Below are 19,753 nucleotides of genomic sequence, written 5' to 3'. Positions count from 1 at the left end.
CTTCTCTCCTTTCCCTTCATGGAGCTGAAGCATCCATGTTTTTTCTCCCCAGTGAAGTACTTCATTTCAGAAGCTGGATCATAGCCCAGTGCAGTGTTCTTGTATTTCTGCTTTTAACTGTCATTCAAGTAAAGTTCTGGAAATCTGAAAACGAACACCTTTAAAAGTGCTTTTGGTTGTCTCTAAGTTAGCATTTCAAAGCATATTTTTAACTTCTGTTTACTTTTTAGGTACAAGCCTGTGCGGGAGGATGAAGATGGTAATAAGGACTGTGTTGGGGGTAAAAGAGGAAGAGCACAAACTGCTCCCACAAAAACCTCCCCTAGAAATTCTAAAAAACATGATGAGTTGTGGCATGGTGAGTGTGGTGCCTTATCTGTTAGATTTCCTCTCAGTCCTTTCAGAACTTTTGCAATGTTTACTGCCATTATAGTGTTTCTTTTAAAGCTGGCATACTATAAAAATAGTAAGCATATATTTTCAGCTGTATATTAAAACTAAAAATAAATATTTACTGAGTTGTTTAACTGAACTGTTGTATTTAAGTGAATGCTATGACTAATACTGCCTAGGCTCCTAATAGTTAAACCTTGGGAAAACTTCTAATTGAATTGTTTTGCTAACATACTGTTTTTTCCTGCTAGATGGTGTATGCCCTTCGGTGTTAAATCCTCTGGAAATTTACCTCATATCTACTCCACCTGAAAATATAACATTTGAAGACCCCTCATTAGATGTTATTCTTCTTTTGAGAGTTTTACATGCCATCAGTCGATACTGGTATTACTTGTATGATGTGAGTAGAGCAGTTTATAAATCATAATAAATAATAATAATAATAAATCATAATTTGATACTTGGTTCAGGGCAGAACTGTCTGTAACATTTTAAATAACCTTTTCCCCTTGTCCACTGCCCCTCAAGAAGATGGAATAATGCAAATACTGCCAACTTCCCCTACATACTTCTCTGACTTCTGAGAAGATGAAGGCTGTAAATTCTTATGGTCAGTCATATTTTCTTTTTACTGTGTTGAACACAGTATCCATGCTTTGTCCTTCCTTAAGTTCAAAGACCAACCTTATTCCTGAAAAGGAAATTAGTAGTAAACATCTACTCAGTCCTTCTTTCATGTCAGAGACTCTGGATGAACAAAACAGCAATGAAGGTTTTTTTTTTACTTTCCATGATAAGCAAATTAGAAGCATTAAAAATCATTTTTAACAAAGACTTGCTATTTCTTCCAGAATTTCTCTAACTAGAAATACGTTGCTTTTATTTAACACAGAATGCAGTCTGCAAGGAGATAATTCCAACCTCGGAGTTTATCAACAGTAAACTGACAGCAAAAGCAAACAGGCAGCTTCAGGATCCTTTGGTCATTATGACAGGAAACATCCCAACTTGGCTGACAGAACTTGGAAAAACATGGTATGAGTGATCTGCTGTGTAGTGTCTCTAATTCCAGTTCAGTAGGGATCTTGGCTAGGCAGCACAGTGTGTGGTCCTTACAGGACTCTTGAGTGGAAAACGTAGTCACGGTAGTCTTGCTGAGTTACATAGTGACACTTGGATGGATGTTTACACCTACATTGGGTGGCTGAAATCATGTTCTGAGGGGTAGACTATGCAGAGTTTGGACCACTTCTTACAGGAATTGCTGAACAAATCTGAAGGTTTTCCACTGAAATTTTGATTATTTGGGTGATGTTTTTTCTCCAGTTAAACTGCTTAATAGCATTCTTACTATCTCACTGTATTTGTCTTGGCACATTCAGTATGATACAAAGGAAGATATGTTTATAAATGATACTGATAAAAGAACCTGAACAGTTTTTATGAAGTTGTATACATAGTACTTTGTAGTACTATGTATATATATGTATATATATATGTATATCATACGTATACATGATACAGAGTACGAGCCATAAAGCTCTTGCATTTGAAAAAACAAGAAATCAGAGTTGACATTCTTGGGTTTTTCAAGTATGTTAATTGCAGCAATATTGGTGATGACTCTGGAAATACATACTCAAAGAAATTCTTTGGCCTTTCATGTTAAAAATAAGATCTCTAACTTGCTTCATAAACGTTCCAGATAAGACGATGAGCACGAATGTATATTCTTAAACATCTGTAGTGTTATTTATTCAACAAAACTGCCTTTTCCCTTAATGCCAGTAGAGTACCACACTGTTAACATGCACATGACTTTGAGAATAGTGGAAGTGATTAAAACAAGAAGTTTCTCTCTTAGTCTTTCACAGACTATTTGAAGTAGTTTTTGCAAATGGTAGAAGGTAGAATAGTGGTGCTGCTCTAGGCAGGTTCTCATGTCTTTCTGCTGCCAAATATGGGAACTAGAGCTTACATCTTTGGTCTGTTGGATTTATTAATTGTAGAAAAGTAGTGAACAAAGAATTTTAGTTTCTGATGTAAACTTTGCAGAGCTAAGGCATTCAAGTATTTGGAGTTACTTTTCAAGAAGGGTCAAAAGTTTCTGGATTTTTTTGTCTCTTTCATGTACTTCATTTCTCAAAACACATGCTCCTAAGTATTGTAGCTAAAACTAAAGTGCATTCTGGAGGGCTTCCTTTGGAGGCTGCTTTCACCACAGAGTGTAATAAAGCACTAGTTTCAGACATATTATATTTCTATTGTGTTTTAAACTAAATGCTGCTTGGAACACAGCTGACTAATCCAATGCTCTTCACAGCCCATTTTTCTTTCCATTTGATACCCGCCAAATGCTGTTTTATGTAACGGCCTTTGACCGTGATCGAGCCATGCAAAGGCTACTGGATACTAATCCAGAAATCAATCAGTCAGATTCTCAGGATAGCAGAGTGGCACCACGGCTGGACAGGAAAAAAGTAAGTATGTCTTGTTCAAAATGGAATGAAGGATCTGTTTATTTTTTTGTATTGTCTTTAATTGTGAGCAAGGCTTACTTCTCGACCTTGATGTTTTGGTGATATGGTGAGGAAGGGGAGGTGGGTTTTGTTCTTGCAGTCCCCCAGCAGAAGGTGCAGTGTTTTCTCTGTGCTGGCCACATGAGGGCAGGAGGGGCACCCTGATGTAATTCCTGAAACTGAACTCCAACAGTGAGCACAGAGTTTTAGGCAGCATTAGTCATATTTCCACATACTGGCTTGTAGACCTCTTTTTTGCTTGATTCTCAGAAGAATTCAAGTAACGGGATTAAGACCCTTAATAAACAAAATAGTCCAAAAATACTATTTGGGGAAGGTGAATCACCTGTCACAGTATAATAAAACTAAGCTGTGACTGTGTTAAATTTGAGGGAGTCTTCAATGTCTGCCTTGAATCTGGAGATACATTATCTTAAAATAAGATCTGCTGTATATGCTATATAATCTTGAATACCTGTGGGGAAAAACAGCTGGAGACACAAGAATCAAGTTAGAAAGGAATATATTTGCCCACATGTAGGAATCCTTGTAATACTGGGGTTTTTGTTTCGGTTTCAGCATCTTTGCTCTGTTTTCTTCTCTATGTATAGTTTGAGGTACACAATATCACATGCTATATCATAGTCCTATTGGCATATTGTTGGCAAGAATAGCACCTATTAGTTTTACTGATGTAAATATAGGGCTTTGATTTTTCATTTTATATTGAACACATACATTCTAAACAGTCTTCATATAGAAGCAAGAATTACTAAATCAAAGCATAAACATACAAATTGTTGAACTGAACTGTAGAACTATTGGCAAGGGGTGGAAAAATATGCATAACTGATTTTTATCTGTTGTAACTGCCTTGGGAGCTGGATCTTAAAGCCATAATTTCACTACATAAAACTTCTCTAATGTGTAGCGCACTGTGAACAGAGATGAGCTGTTGAAACAGGCAGAATCTGTGATGCAGGATCTAGGCAGTTCAAGAGCCATGTTGGAAATCCAGTATGAGAATGAAGTAAGTAATATCAACACTGTCTAACCCCTTTTTACTGAAGATTAATACAAAATAACTGCAGCTTTCCTAAAATGCCTTGTTCAGACAGTTTGTCTTTCACATTGCTGGTGCTAAAGAATTTCATCCTTTAATTATCCCACATCAGCTTGGTTGTAATTTTTAGTTGCTGGGAGAAGCTCTTTCTTATCTAAATCAGCAGAACTCATTTTTTTTCCTAACTCTTAAGCAAACAGCTGTGTGTGTTTCCTCTATAATATGATCATTTGGTAGTTAATACTTCACTGTTACTTCCTCTATTATGTAGTCTTTCTGGGCTGCCCCTGTCATGTTGTAAATGTTCCTGTGGTTAGGTTCCCTAGGTGCTTTTTGCCATGCAGTCTTTTTTATAGCAAATAATATATAATATTTCTCAGACTAAGTAAAGATTTTATATTCAAACTGACCTAATGGACTTATCTCATTCCCCCTTCTCTCCCCTCACCCTCTGTCCTCTGAAGGTTGGCACAGGCCTAGGCCCTACACTAGAGTTCTATGCACTTGTATCTCAGGAACTACAGAGAGCAGACTTAGGCCTTTGGAGGGGAGAAGAAGTGACTTTAGCCAATCCAAAAGGTAATTGCTCTACTACGTAATCTATAAGTATTGATTAATATTGGATTGATTCTAAGTTGACTTCAGTTATGTAAAGAGCACCTCAGTTTGTGGTCAGATAATGTGCCTGATGATAGTGTGTGGATCTTTGTGGGTTTTGTGCTGGTTTTTGTGTGTGTTTGTTTGCTTGTTTTGTTTTTTTTTATAAGAAGCTTAGGTTAAGGTTATCTGAATGCCACTTGCATCTTGAAAGAAACTAGCAGAGTAAATACTGAACTCTCTTTTTTCCTTCTTTCTTCCTCAACAGGAAGCCAGGAAGGTACAAAGTACATTCATAACCTTCAAGGCCTTTTTGCACTTCCTTTTGGTAGAACAGCCAAGCCAGCTCACATTGCAAAAGTTAAAATGAAGTTCCGCTTTCTGGGAAAACTAATGGCCAAGGCAATCATGGACTTCAGACTGGTGAGAACAAAATAGAAAATCTGTTCTGAAGGGGTCACATAAAAATACTAGTTCTGACTGTTGGGGGATAAAAGCACTAAGAGTTAAATGGTATTACTTTCAGCTCTAGAAGTAAGGGCAGTCTGAGGCAGGGCAGGGAGCATGCAGCTGAACTTTTGTGGAAGAAAAGGGCAATACACATTGAAAATCTTTACAATGGCTTTTTTGAGACCATAGAGTAGAAAGGAAAAGCCATTATCTGCTATGTGTTGCAATCACTTTCCAATCTTCTTTCAAGAAGATTGAAATTCTTTCAAGAATGTTTTGGGCTCATTGTAACTCCAGTTGCTGATTGCTTTAATATATATGCACTAGGCAGTCACTTGGGTTTTCTTGACTGTAAATTTCTGAGGCAAAAACACTAGGACATGGTGTTTTTGTGTGTTTCAGAACTATGACATAGTACTGTAAATGTGGTCAAGAGGTGAAGTAGTAAAAGATACGCTCTTGGAAGACAGTTCAATACTAACCAGTTCAGTGCTTTGGTTTCCAGGTGGACCTTCCTCTTGGACTTCCTTTTTATAAGTGGATGCTACGACAAGAAACTTCCTTGACATCGCATGACTTGTTCAGTATTGATCCAGTTGTAGCCAAATCAATATATCACCTTGAAGACATTGTAAGACAAAAGAAAAGACTTGAACAGGATAAAACTCAGGTGGGAAAGTGACCCTAAAAATGGAGGAGTACATCTTTGCATGTTTGGATTTTATGAAATAGCAGTAATTCAGAACGTATTGTGGAGCTTGAAACTGATTGTGATAGTGATAATTACTTTGTTCTCACACAAAGTAGTTTTAATGTTATTAGATCAGAGGCTAATAATTACAAAACTGTCTTTTTGTAAAGTCTAGCACGAGAAACTCACTGTGGGATTCTTCTGTGTGATGAAACACAGTCTAGAAATGTCTAAAACTGCCAGATGTTTGCCCAACTTCTTTTGGTTCACTTAAAAAAGACTAACCAACTGAAATATCAGAGGAAAAAATCTATCCTTGCTTCTTGAACAGTCAAAAGTTTTGCTTTTTTACTAGTTGGTTTATTCAAAATGTCAGGTTTTCATAGAAATGCCTTTTATGTAGGGTTGGTTTTTGGTTTTGTTTTCATTGACGAGCTGTATGCAGAACTGAGGTGAACTGTCATCATGCATGAACATACAGGTTCTTTCAGACATACATTAATTTTTCAAGGATCTCTACTCTTAGCTGAAAATACCACAGTTCACTGTGGCACTAGTGATAAAAGGCGTTTGGCATACATGCTTTTTCTGCATCCAGTGTTAATAGATGGCAGGAAGTAATAACCTAATTTATACTCCTAATACATCTGCTTTGTGTGGGGAAAGTATTGCAAGCTTGTGGGTCTTTGTTCCTCTTTACCTCATTGTCACTCTCTCTCCTTGGTCATGGCATTTAACTTCCCAAGAATTTGAAAAACCTGAAACCTGGTGGATGAAAGCTGAAAAATGTCAGTATGCATGCCAAATATGAATGCCATTAACTGTTCTAAGGAAAAAACAGCCTCAGAGCTGTAGCATATTTCACATTTCCTTTTCTTGCAGTAGTATTTTCTAGATAGTGTGTCTTTTGGCATATTACATAATTCCAAAACTGCTAGAAAAAGGTGCTCTCCTGTGATCTTTCCAGTTTATCCATTAAGCTTGTTTATCTGGTTTCTCTTGGTTTACTGTTACACATGACAACTCCAGAAGGAAAACAAGGAGAGCTCTAACAGTTTTAATGGTCATACTCTTACAGAAATGTTTGATAAGTCAAAGCTGTTTTAGGAGTCGCAACTTTTGGGTAAGTTTATTTGAATTAATTGTTCTCATTGGTTTTCACTTCCAATTTTTTAGACCAAAGAAAGTCTACAGTATGCATTGGAGGCTCTGACTATGAATGGCTGCTCAGTGGAAGATCTAGGGCTGGACTTCACACTTCCTGGGTTTCCTAATATAGAGCTGAAAAAAGGGGGAAAAGATACACCGGTCACTATCCACAATTTAGAGGAGTATCTCAGAGTATGTAAAAGCAAATCTATGACTAAAATTCTCTTTCTTCTTGCTCCCAGGTAGTTTGTTTCCATATATATTTCATTCTCATGAGCTAGGCACAACAATAATTTTTCTAATTATGACTTCTCTTCTGTACTAGTTTATTACTACAGTAAAACTGTTAGAATCTAATTGCACCTGACTTGAAAACTGTGTAGTCCAAAACGTCTGGTTTATATCTAATGAAGTCATCAGAAGTTTGGCTTTTTGGAGAAAAAGTATTGTAAGTGGATTCATTATAAGTGGTTATGATAATGAATTTTTTAGGAATAGTGATTTAGCAAATTATTTAGCAATAGTGATCTAACATCTGCTATCCAGTGGCCTTTGAACCGCTGTAGTAGTAGTGTAATTTTTTTTGGCTCATACATAAGAAAACATCAGAAGTTGAGTCAAAATTAAAGCATTATATTTTTTTGTCCAAAAAGCCAAAACCAATCCAACAAAAACCCAAGGAAAACCAGACCAGTCAACCAAAGAACCCCAAACACGTGTGAAAGAACCCCAAATCCTAAAAAGAATAAATAAATGATAACAAAACATTGCCAGAATAAATTGACAGTACACCTGTGTATTGATTCATTGCTATGTCAAAAGTGACATAAGAAAACAGAAAGTTGATACTGCTGAACAAAGGTAGGAAGCTGTTTCTGTCTAAGCAAGTGAAAGGTAATTGGTTAAACACAGCCTGGAAAAGAGATGAATAGGGACAGCAAGAATGCAGTATTGTCACATGAAGTTGTGAGTGGGATGGGGGGGAGGATCACTGTATTCCAGTTACTAAATTTCATGACAGTTAGGGTACTGCCAGTTTCACTGAGAGGACTGTTAAGTTTTGAAGCACTGATCAGAAACACATCTGATGTTTTTGTAGAAACAATTCAATAACGGTCATGTAAATTCCTACCTATCAGCTGAGAAATCTTGCAAAGCTGTTCTGTAATCCTTATAAGTGAATATTGACTATTTTCTATTCACTTTATAGTTCCAAACTGTTACCTGGCCACTTCTCATGTGTTTGTTAAAAGTAAATTCTGCTAGTCAATAATCACTTACAGAATTAAATATATTTGGATTTAAAACTCTTTGCAGACCTAACAGAGGAGCAATACAAACTTCTACAGTTTATTAGAAACAGAATTTGCAGTCTCTGTTTACTGAGTAATGTTGCATTCAGGTATTCCAGTCTGATTTCCATACTTTGCAGTCTTTCTTTTTCTTCCCTAAGTAACTTGTATCAGATATCTGATACACTGAGAGAGGCTTACAGATGGTTCAGCTGTCCTGTAGTTGTCCTGCTGCAGGCTTCTGGCATTTCAAAGGAAAAGATGACAACAGAAAACTTGCTCTCCTCCTTCTAAAAACTTCAGGAACTATTTTCTTAGAGGATCTCTGTGCAGTTTTTCCTGTCTTTGTCTTTATAGCTTTATAGACTTGATGTGAAGGAAATAGAAAGGATTTCAGAGGGAAAATTAGTGTGCTCTCCATCACAAGTATGATGAATTGCATTTTAGAAACAATATATTTAATTGATCAGATGGCCTGTACCCCTGTGGGTCAGCTGCCCTGCTCTTGAACATGTCATTTTCATTAAAATCTTGTGTGAGAATTAACATGAAAAGTTGTTTATAAAGCTGGAATAGCCTACTGTTGCTTTTTATGCCTCTCCTGCCATCATGTCACTCTTCCCTCTACTTCCTTGTTTTCCCCCCAAGGACAGTTCCCACAGGAGCTGCCTTTATCAGAAAGTAAAACTGCTTCAGTTACCAGTATAGTGAAAGACTTTATTCTCTATCTTTTTTGTCTTTTTCTTTTTTCATCTTTTCCCCTGTATTATAAAGAGGCCGCCTTGCTAGTTCTAAATTTGTGAACAAAAAGTTACAGTAGTGTAGCTTTTTATCTAGCAATTTGATCTTCTCTTTGAATCCACAAGAATACAGTGCAGCTTAATTATGCACGTGCTCTTGATCAGGAAAAGTAATCATAATTGTAGGTAAGCAACTCTGCTGTTAGAGTAGCCATAGACTCTTCTGTGTTGTAGAGGAGTTTTGTGTGCTGCTGGTGCTCACTACCTTCCTCTTCAGCATTAAAACTGGTTTGTGCAAGTAGTGCAGTGTAGCTCACATGAAGTTCAATGCTTGACTCTTCTATTGGAAAGCTTAGCAACAGATCCTAATGAGCTTTTGTATCTTGAGAGATTTCTGGAAGCAGTAACTCTTCAGTTGTTGGAAAAAGGTTACATACTTGCTTTAGTATTCCATCAAGACCTATGAACTTTTTAATCCTGTTCAGATGCATCCATAGATGACTTTAATCAGCACCACAGGCCAGAGCTTTTAACACATTTTAAACTAGCAGTTCTGTGTTGACAACACATCTTTTATAACAATCCCTTGTTTCCTGCTGGTGTTAAAGATATCCAAAGCAAGTATTATCATCAATAGCACTGACTGACAAAAGAACCTATGCCATGTAAAATACCTCAGTTTAGTGGAGAAATACTGGCTGCAGGAGATCTATTTAAAAGAACTCCGGTCTCATTTGTGACATTTGCCCTTTCTCCCATCAAACTGATTGTAGTTTCAGTATGTGCTGTCCACTTTGGAAGTTAATTTAATGTTGAGGAGGTAACTATAGATACAAAACCAAAATAGAAGAATTACCCTCAAAAAGCCTAGATTCGTGTCTTACTGTCTTTTGTATTATGATTCTTAACAGTATTCCAGTAACTTGAAATTAAGTTACTTCTTTGTTCCTATGTATTCTTATAATATTAAGCTACTTAATACATCAAAGAGTTTAGAGTTACTTTTTTTAAACTTATGTGGGTCCCTGTTCTAATGTTATTTCCATGGGGGAAATTAAGGTAATACTGCCAATGATGCCCTATGGATTTCTGCTTCAGGTGCTGCATTTTAAGTGGTATAGAGAGAGAGCACCCTAGGTAAGGCTTCTAAAAATGTCAGATATTCAGATTTACTTTAAATTGTTCTGTTAAGCAAGTTCAGTTTAACCAGCTATTTTGAATTCAGTTTGTTTTTTGTAAAAAAAAAGGAAAGTAAGTTGTTTAAATTCTGCAAAATGTTCATGTTATGGATAATCTAAACTATGAATTAAGGCAGAATGAGGCAGTGCTATAGAGCAGCTCCATGAATTAGTGTGCACCCTGTGGTAATTCCAGTGAGCATATGGCTGGGCTGCTGGAGCTTGGCTTCTGCAGTTGTACTCTTTTGTACAGTAGTGATCACTGCATGCTTCCTTTGTTCAAATTACTTTCTGTTTTTTTTTTCTTTCCCTGCAGTTGGTTATATTCTGGGCACTAAATGAAGGTGTTGCCAGACAGTTTGACTCCTTCAGAGATGGATTTGAATCAGTGTTTCCCCTTAGTCATCTTCAGTACTTCTATCCTGAGGAGGTTGGTGAACTGTTTTGCTGCTATTTTTATAACCTTTATCTGCATTTATGGGCAGTCTTGACCTAGGTGCAGGGCATTTGTGATAGATATGACATTGCATTTCTGATGCAGGTCAGTAAAAGTGAGTGTCCCTGAAATTTCACACTTAACTCTTAAACTTTTCTCTGTTCAGTAGTAACTTATTTAACATTTCTATTATGAACAGCTCCATTTTCTTTAATTGTGTGTATTCAGCTTTTTTTGAGTAGTGCTTTAATTTATCTACTGTACTTCATTTCTCTATGGAGTGTGGGTACTCTTAATTCCTTGTATTGCACTACCTCTGAATAGCTGTAGATAGATGTGGACAGTACCTGGGTCTTCTATTAAAACAATAAAACAAGTAGTCAGCTCTTCAGCAAAACTTCAGACAGTAAGAAGAGATTCAGATGAAGGGGTAAAGAATAAGGATAGTTGTTTTTTCTTTTTTCTCACCACCACATCAGTTTCCTTGTAAAATGCTCAACACTAAGTGGACTGAATTGAATCATAATTATGGTTCTCTGGACTAAAAAAGAGAATGTTTTATTCTTCATTGAGGGAGTCTGTTTAAAGACTGTATTTTGAGGGGTTTGTTTACCTTTATAAACTCAGATCTTTGACTTCAAGAACAAACATTAAAGCAAACTTTAGAACAGTGTGTTAGCTTGTGCTACTCCTGTCTTTCTGGTGCTTTTAAAGGCAGAGGGGAACATTTACTTCTTGTTACTTAATTTTATAGTTGGAGCAGCTCTTGTGTGGGAGCAAGACAGACACTTGGGATGCAAAGACTTTAATGGAATGTTGCAGGCCTGATCACGGTTATACACATGACAGGTAATAGCATGGTGTTCTTGTTAAACAAAAAACCAAAGCAGTAAAAAATGTTTTCTTGAAATAATCTTAATATACATTGTTATTCAAGCTAAAAGAACTGTATTACATTTATTTGAAAATGTTCTTACTGTGCTGAATATGATGCAATTATTTTACCTATAAACAAAATAATATTCTCTTGGTTCTTTTCCCTCCTCAGTCGAGCAGTGAAGTATCTCTTCGAAATTCTCAGTAGTTTTGATAGTGAGCAGCAAAGACTGTTTCTTCAGTTTGTGACAGGCAGCCCCAGACTGCCTGTGGGAGGTAGGTTTTTGTCATTGCATATTGTTGAGCATGAAATCACTGTTATTATTGATGTATTTCTGAATAAGATGATTACTTCAGTATAGGAAGAAATTCCTTAACTTACGTATTTAAGAGATTTGTACTAGTTTCCCATTTCTGATTTCAGAAGTGGCTGGGCAGACTTCACGTGTAATTCTCATAACCTTTGTGTTGTGATGTATCTCATGATACCTCCTACAGTTGACTCTCCAGGTTTAAATTATTGCCAGAAAATGTCAGAGGGCAAAAGAGAGTTCAAAATTTAAATAAAACTGAAAGCTCCTAATACTGTATTTTTTGGCTAGAGGTGCATTAAGTTACGGCAACAAAATGATGTATTGTAACCTGAAAACAATAGTCTCCTTTCTAGAAAGGTGACAACACTTAGGATGATACTAATCTTATTTAATTTCTCCCCCTTCTGAATTTCAGCATTTAGGTAAGAGAGTGCAGTAAACAGAGAAATTTGCTGTCTTTGCTAGGGACTGTTGTAGAATACACATTTCACTGTATTCTCAGCTGAGCTCTTTGCAGGTGTAAACAGAATTCATGCATCTGTTCCAATATTTACATTCTGTGGGATTTGAGGGGAAGAATTGATTATTATTTTTTTCTTCCTAAGTATATTTTGGAGACATGGTGCAGACACAGTTGAGTGCTAGGAGTATAGAAATGATAGCTGGTATAAGAACAGTCATGTCCTAGAGTCACAGATGATGCCTGAGAATTTTAGAAAATGCGTGTGAAGCCAACAAACATAAAAATACTATGATTAGAATAGAATTTTTACACATACAGAACACAATTAAAAGGAGATGAATCCAGCTTATTCCTTTATTTTAAATTCACCTTGGAAGACAAGTCTGCAGGCAGGATTTTAGGTATTTTTAGCTTCTTGTGCAGCTTTCTACAGCTGTATTCTGTTGTGCGATGCATGCTTCTGTCACTGGGCCTGTCTGCAGTCAGCTGTGGGTGTTCAGGAGGAGCAGCCTTATTCTGAGTGTCTTTTCTCATTACTAGGTTTTCGAAGTTTGAATCCTCCCTTGACGATTGTACGGAAGACATTTGAGTCCACAGAGAATCCGGATGATTTCTTACCCTCAGTAATGACTTGTGTGAACTATCTCAAATTGCCGGACTATTCAACTATTGAGATAATGCGTGAAAAACTCTTGATAGCTGCGAGAGAAGGGCAGCAGTCATTCCATCTTTCCTGATCACAATGAAAAATACAATGTCTGCCTGTTACAGCAAAAGAGAAACTCATGATTCTTTTCTAAATATATCACCTGAGTCAAGGAAACGTGTTACGCCTTCTTGTTGTAGAAAAACGGCTTGCAGATTATAAACAAAGACACTTGGTTGATATTCATTAAAAGCCCCTATGGACTTAAAAGTGATCAGGCCCTAAAAGTTGTTGTGACAAGGTTTCTTTAGCAAGTTCTTGTTTAAATTATCATTTATTTGATGAGTGAAGTTTTTAACTTGCTTTGCTGTGTGAAATTTAAAAAGGGATGTTTTTCCAGGCTGGAACAATAAATGTCGCTGTGCAGTTTAATACTGGGCTGTGTGTATCCATCTAGCTAAGTCTGAAGTTTTTCCTCCAAAGACAACTTTTGTACATAAGTACAGAAATGAAAATACACCATGTATTTGACAAATCTAGTTTAGTAGACTAGTTCTGTGTACCCTCACCTGCCTCTAATTTTACCCATCCTCATGTATTGTCTGATGTGCAATTCACTTGGTTCTTTTTGTGTGCAACATTCAACAATTGTTATGTTTTGGTTAGCATGGGCATTTAACTGCTCCATGCCTCTTTCTCTGATTAAGATAATTTAAATTTTACTGAAATCAAATATATATTGTCAATATAATTCAGCCTTTGTAACTAGGTAGAACCTTTCTTATAGCATAGTTTTACTGTAGTGGTAGGATATAATGGCGACAGTCGTTACCAGAGCGCTCCAGAGCTGTTTACACAGTGATTCAGGCAGCAAAAGCCTCGTACTGGAGGCAAGGAAGAATTATTTCTTTCATGTAGTTGAAGTCCAACAGCTTGGGCTGGCCAGTGTGTATTGTGGTAAGGCCCAGAGCATTTCGAATTGATGTACAAGTTTTTTAAAAGACAAATTAGTCATTTCATTCCCTGTTTGAGTAAACAGTTTTCCTGTTCTTGATCTAAGTTCCTGGCTAATTTTGTAGTTTTTCTCCTTTTTTTTTTTTTCTTTTTTTCTTTCCCCCCAGTGCTAGCTTGGAACAAGCAGTTCAGCCTTTGTCTTTTGACACAGATAAAGCACCTGTAAGCAATGCTCTGTCCAACTGTTTTATGTGCTGATTTCTCAAATCTGCAATAATTTACTTCATCAGGTTAATGTTTTTACCTGAATATAAATAAAAAAGTTTGCTTCACCTTTTTGTTCATAGTTTTGTACTGTATGCCTAAAGCTCAATTGTGTAAATTACTGTAATGCATGTAAATCATCCTAAATCTACTTGGCTAACAACCTGCAACTTGTGGATGATTTACTACTAAAACAAGACCTTTTAAGACCTCCAACTTTGAGGGAAATTTTTTCCTTTCTATGCGTTCCAAAAACGGGCAATTACAAATATTCCTGAAATGTACCTGCTACATAGGTAATCTTTATGAAAATGTGATAGTTCATTACTTTTATTCAACTTTGAGAAATCAAAATTCCTTTCAGTGCTTAGAAATTGTTAAATTCTGGCTAATCAGGCTAGTTATTTCCCCTAAACTAACAAGTTTTCTTTTATCCAGCTGAAGAACTCGTACTTCCAGAACATGTAACGGACATTCTTCCGGTGAACATTCACAGAATTACCTGTGCTTGCTCAGACCAGTGCCACTGAAATGTAATACAGACCTGTCATGAGCATGAGTAGAATGTGAAATCCTTGCACAAAGAACCTGATAACTGAACAGTTTTTTATTACCGTACTAAACCCGACCGAAGGCGCTTCACCCTGTACATACAATAATGGTAGCGCGCAGTGCGGCATAGTTTGCATCCAACTTCAAGGCAGTGTTTAAACTATGGACTGGTGTTTAAATTGTTCTGATAACTTGATCAAACTGAGCACAAACAAGTGTTTATAGTGTGTGGATAGCAATTTGTTCATTTTTTAAGGTTCTATATTTTAAAAAAACTGACTTGTGTAAAAAAAAAAAAGAAAAAAAGCTAATATTTTGTATTAAAACATCATGTGTATTGATACTTTTTTTACCCATGTTGTCTCCCTCTAGAATCTGGCTTTCTTGGAAATTTTGAGGAACTTTCAGTTTTGATAGTGTAACTGTTTGTGTAACTGTTTCAGTGGGAAAATAAGTTGGTTGCTTGTTTAAAAGGAAGGAAAAAACAAGTGCCTGTGGTGATGTCATATTGGTTGTTCTGGCTGTCATTTTCAGCACGGACTAAGGTTTAAGTTTGCCTGAAAAGTGAGTGAAACCCTTTTGGGTGACACTTTTTTCCTACCAAGGGCAGCTTTTAGCATATTAGAAGAGCAGTGTGGCTTAAAAGGTAAAGATAGTAAATTAAAAGAAGAAACTGAAAAGTCACATTTTGCATGACTGCAGTACTGTCCTGCAAACAAATTATATATCTAAGAGTAGTTCAGAATGTGTAAGAGGGGTGGTGCGAGATTTTAAGGATTCCTCCTGTTCAGGAATTTTAGATTAAGGGAAAAGCTCACTAAAATCAATCCCTGGGTGTGTGTAGTCATGTGCTTTGTATACCTTTATAAGGTATAATAAAAGGTACAGTCAGAAATCTTATCTTTTAAAACAGATGCTTTTTTTTTAGCATGGTAAGTTCAACTGGTTTTAGATAACAACACCAGTTACTATTTTGGATGAGTTTCATGTCCTTCTGTATTAAGGAGAGCAGCAAAAAAATCATTCATGGATGAAAGGGCCCTCCAGGCACTGATAGCTGCTACTGAACTTGTGCAATATTTTTTTGTTGTTGTTGTTAGATGTTGGCTTTTTACCAAAATCTCTGGTTTAGGGAACACTTTAGCATCCCATCTGACATGAATTAGTTACAATGCTGCTTCATGTTCTCTAGGAAGGTGCATAAGGATTAATTCTGATCATGTGTGAAGTCCTCATGCCCACTGCCATACTTAATCAGATACTCAAATTTCCATATGCAGACTGCTAGCATAATTGAATTGTCCAGATTCTTCCTTCTTTCCCCTCAGTGGTGTGTTTTGCTTTCTTCTGTCTCCTTTCCCTTACTGAGCTCTCCTCTGATGAGAAGGTGGGTGCCTAAGGGCAGGGACTGGTAAAATCCCAGGTGCCTGTGGCACTTATGCCCTGTCTTCTGGCCCCTGCTGGAGGCAGGTCTGTCATCTGTGGAGTTTCTGGGCCCTGGCCCCCCTGTCTTCACATGAGTAGTACCAATTCCTATGCTCTGAGCAGCCTGTACTCTGCAGAGGCAGGAAATAAGGGCCTACCATGGCATGAGAGAGAATGCCATGATTTCAGTATGAATGTGCCTCCCTCGAGCCAAATCTTTGCTAAAGCTGTTGGCAGAATGGAGAAAAATGAAAAGCCTCGCTGAAATGGATTCTGGAAATGCTGAAATTTGAAGGGGAGGTGTGTAAGCTGCTGATAGGTGAGCCTTTTCAGGGCTTGCCCTGTCTTTCTCCTACTTTCTTTTTGTGGTCTCTTGATTGCTTGAACTGGAAAACATCTGTGCTATGTGACCTCTTCCTGTGATCCTGCGGGAACTTCCCAGTGTCTGTTCCCAGCGTGCCGTGTCTCTCCCACTGCCTTTTGTTTTCAGGAGCTTTTCTCAGGTGAGTGTAGGTCATTGCCCTGAGTAGGAGTGGTCACCCCAGTCCAGTACAGCAGCACAGACAGTGCTTGATCAGAACACTGTGCCTGTTGGTACAGCAGATGGAGAACGTTCCATCCTCTGCTGCCTGTGGCTGACAGCAAATTGCTTAAGGAATGACTGATGCCTCTAGAGGAATACAATGTCCTTGTCTCCTGGTACTGAAATATGCCTGTATTGGTCAGGTATGAAGCTGCTTCTGGGGCAGAGGGAGGAACAGATCCTGGGTCTCTTGCTTTCCCGTGTGCATCTGAGGACTGAGTGATGTCTCGGGCTGCAAGCAGAACTAAGCAGAGGGAGAATAGTTGAGACATCCAGTATTTTCAAGGCACTAGCTTGAAGTTCCTGATAGCTCTGGATCTAGTTTGGAAGCAGCTTCTGAAAAGCTAGTTCAAAGAGCAAAAAGTAGCAAAGTGCTACAAGATAACACAAAAACCCAAACTACCGTAAAAGGTGTTAACAGCGAACATGAAAGCTCCTCTCCCACCCACCCTTCACAAAGTGGGGAGGAATTCCTAAGTCCTGTAATATTTTTCCCTTAAGAACAGCACTGAGCTGTTCAAGCTGGTAGGGGTGTGTTGGGGTAAAGCAGCACCACGTACCTTGGGTTTGGTCTTGTCTGCCCTTGTCCTGTTTCCCCTCAAACTTCTCCCTCTAGGATTAGGATTGCTAAACCCCCATAAAAGGGAGAAGTAGATAAGCCTGGGCGAGAATGTGGGACAGCAGCCACCATCCTCTCTTGCCTGAGAACAGGAAGAGGTTGGAATGTTTCCCTTTGTGAAATGTAAGCTTACACACTGAAAGCCAAGGCAGGTTGATGCTCTGGAGATAGATGTACTGCAGTTGTCCCATCTCAACAGCTATTTCCTAAATTATTTTCCTTTAGCTGCTATCCAAGATGTTCTAGGCTAAATATAGGCCTGGTCTGACTTGCCTATAGCTTGACAGTTCTTGGGACTTTTTGCATGCAGAAGTCTCTTTGGCAGGCAGGGCAATACAAGCACTGATCCAGAAATAGTTAGCAAATCCAAGAGGTGGCATTTTATTTACAAGCCTCATCTTCCAACACTTTTTACAGATTATTGCTTCAATGTATCAAAACTGTCAAGATATTGACTAAAGGGTGAAATGTTGCTAGCTGATTACTTTCTTGGCCCACAATGTTTCCCATAGTCTCTGCTATGCTTCTCAGAAAAAACCCCATTATTTTATGCCTTCACTTTGTTGCTGGGCATACTTAATTTACTGGAACACTGATGTTACTAACCATTCAGAGAGGTTTCCCAGTTTTGCTATTTCTCTATATGCAAAGAACCAGCTCTTGTTCTGGGGCACTAAAACTATGAATGCTATTTGAAAAGGGAAAAAAAGTCATTTTAAAACTTAATCAAGCAGCAAAATTATTCTATCTTCAGTAACATTGGGTTCTCAGCGTGGTAATTTCCAGTTTATGGCCAGCACTACTGCCTGCTTCTGCTGCCTAGAAATAGGAGGGAAGGGGAGAAACTGTCTGGAGAGTAGCTCTGCTGGAAAGGCTGAGCCCTGGTCAGTGCTGTGCCCTGGCAGCCAGGGAAGGCAGCTGTGTCGCACACTGCAGTGATGGGAGCACAGCTGGTGAATCAAGGGAAGGGATTATTTCCTTCACTTCCCACCCCCACAGGAGAGATTGTGCAGTCCCTGTGGGTTAAGACACAACTGGATATATGTTTGTTTTAGTAAAACACAGCACAATTCTAAAATTAGCTCTCTATAGAATTTAAAGGCAGAACTGTAAGACAGCATCAAACGAAATTGATATGCATTTTACCCTTGCACTGTTTGTGCTACATCAATCCCATCAATTTAAATAAATGGAATGGGAGAAATTTATATGCAGAGTGAAGGATTTTTTTAAATTTTCTGATAAAATAACTGGGAAATACAAGGGTCTTAGTTTCAGCTGCAGATTATGGGTAATCTCCACTTCAGAGCAGTCCTTTTCAACTGGCTGAAAATTACAGGCCTTAACTACTTGTACTTTTCAAAATGGTTTCAGTTCTCAAAATTTTTCTGGCTTCCTCTTCTGTTTTTAATACTGAATGAATTGGCACTTATCTTTGATGAGAAACTGTTATGACTTCATGTTCATCTCTGCCTCAGCAAGAACCTGGTCATTTCCAGTTTCTTCAGGAGTAAGTAGTTAACATGATTTGACAGCAATTATGGAAAGATGCCATAATTGCATATAGAGGATTCTCTAGAAAGAGCAATTTTCACAAATCTTAGCAAAAAATAGCATCCTGAAAATGAAAAGATAGGAATGTGAAATGGACAAGATAGGAAAAAGTTCTACTTCTGTCCCATATGTGGAGTTTGAAAAATGAGTTCTAGGTGATAGGTGAGTGACCAGCAGTGCTGTGGATGTCCATGGAGATGCTCAAGATGTTTATGGGCATGTTACATCACTCACCTTCTGCTTTGTGTTAGTGCAAAGGTTTAGTGATACAGACCTGCAAAATACATTTTCTGCCAAAAAGCTTACTGTGCAAGATACAGATTAATTAAGCCTTGATCCTAAGAAATGTATGGGCAAAGGAGCAGAGTAAGAAGCTGTTTAGGATCCTATGCCCAATGTTGAGACCCTTGTACATTCCAGCTGTCAGTAACATTTGATACTGTTGAAAGCTGTTGGCAGAATTCAACAGGAGGCCTGGTTTTGAATAGGTATAGATACTGCATGTCCATGACAGGATAAACAGAAAAAGATTTATCAAGAAACTACCAATTAGTTAAAATCAAGTAGGATTTAATTTTGTGTGTCAGTTATTTGGTGACAGGCATCTCTGGATACACCAAGCAATCTTTGTTAATTAAATTTCATAGAAAAACCTTTGTCTGTGTAAGAACAGTGAAAAAGCAGAGAAAGGAGTTAAAGCTGTACAGGCAACACATCAGAGGAGGAACACAGGTGCTTTGTGCCCTACCAAAGGTGACCCTGTAACTCAGCAGCCTCTGCTCTGCCCCAGCAGCACTGCTCTCTAACACACCTCTTCCAAAAGTAAGAGCAGAAGTGCTGTACAAATTGCATTAGGTAGGCAGTGGAAGCTTTACAGCTGCTGAATTGTGGAAGCACTGAGATCAGGGCCAGAGGCTGTACAACACCAGCTGTATGTTATACAGCTGTATGTCACTTTCATCTTCTCATATCCTTGTTATTTTTGCTACATA

General features: G+C 37.9%; 1 protein-coding gene across 50 annotated transcripts in view; it reads left to right on the top strand.

The window, feature by feature from the left end:
* Window positions 1–14,096, top strand: part of TRIP12 (thyroid hormone receptor interactor 12) — an 80,070-nt gene extending 65,974 nt beyond the window's left edge. For 44 of the 50 annotated variants that reach the window (XM_086844916.1, XM_086844911.1, XM_086844917.1 and 41 more), the window contains 13 exons: window positions 231–358; window positions 645–796; window positions 1,289–1,431; window positions 2,720–2,876; window positions 3,847–3,945; window positions 4,443–4,557; window positions 4,844–4,998; window positions 5,531–5,695; window positions 6,893–7,057; window positions 10,392–10,505; window positions 11,266–11,360; window positions 11,560–11,663; window positions 12,705–14,096. In XM_086844916.1, the coding sequence (XP_086701042.1) occupies window positions 231–358; window positions 645–796; window positions 1,289–1,431; window positions 2,720–2,876; window positions 3,847–3,945; window positions 4,443–4,557; window positions 4,844–4,998; window positions 5,531–5,695; window positions 6,893–7,057; window positions 10,392–10,505; window positions 11,266–11,360; window positions 11,560–11,663; window positions 12,705–12,901 (1,789 nt within the window). In that variant the 3' untranslated portion in view covers window positions 12,902–14,096. The remainder of the gene's footprint in view (window positions 1–230; window positions 359–644; window positions 797–1,288; window positions 1,432–2,719; window positions 2,877–3,846; window positions 3,946–4,442; window positions 4,558–4,843; window positions 4,999–5,530; window positions 5,696–6,892; window positions 7,058–10,391; window positions 10,506–11,265; window positions 11,361–11,559; window positions 11,664–12,704) is intronic. The other 6 variants (XM_086844946.1, XM_086844945.1, XM_086844942.1 and 3 more) reach the window with 1 other exon arrangement.
* Window positions 14,097–19,753: the final 5,657 nt, after the last annotated feature.

The sequence above is a fragment of the Cyanistes caeruleus genome, chromosome 10, assembly GCF_971803275.1.
Source record: "Cyanistes caeruleus chromosome 10, bCyaCae1.hap1.1, whole genome shotgun sequence".
In the NCBI taxonomy this organism is placed as follows: domain Eukaryota; kingdom Metazoa; phylum Chordata; class Aves; order Passeriformes; family Paridae; genus Cyanistes; species Cyanistes caeruleus.
This window is presented reverse-complemented; position numbering and strand designations above follow the sequence as displayed.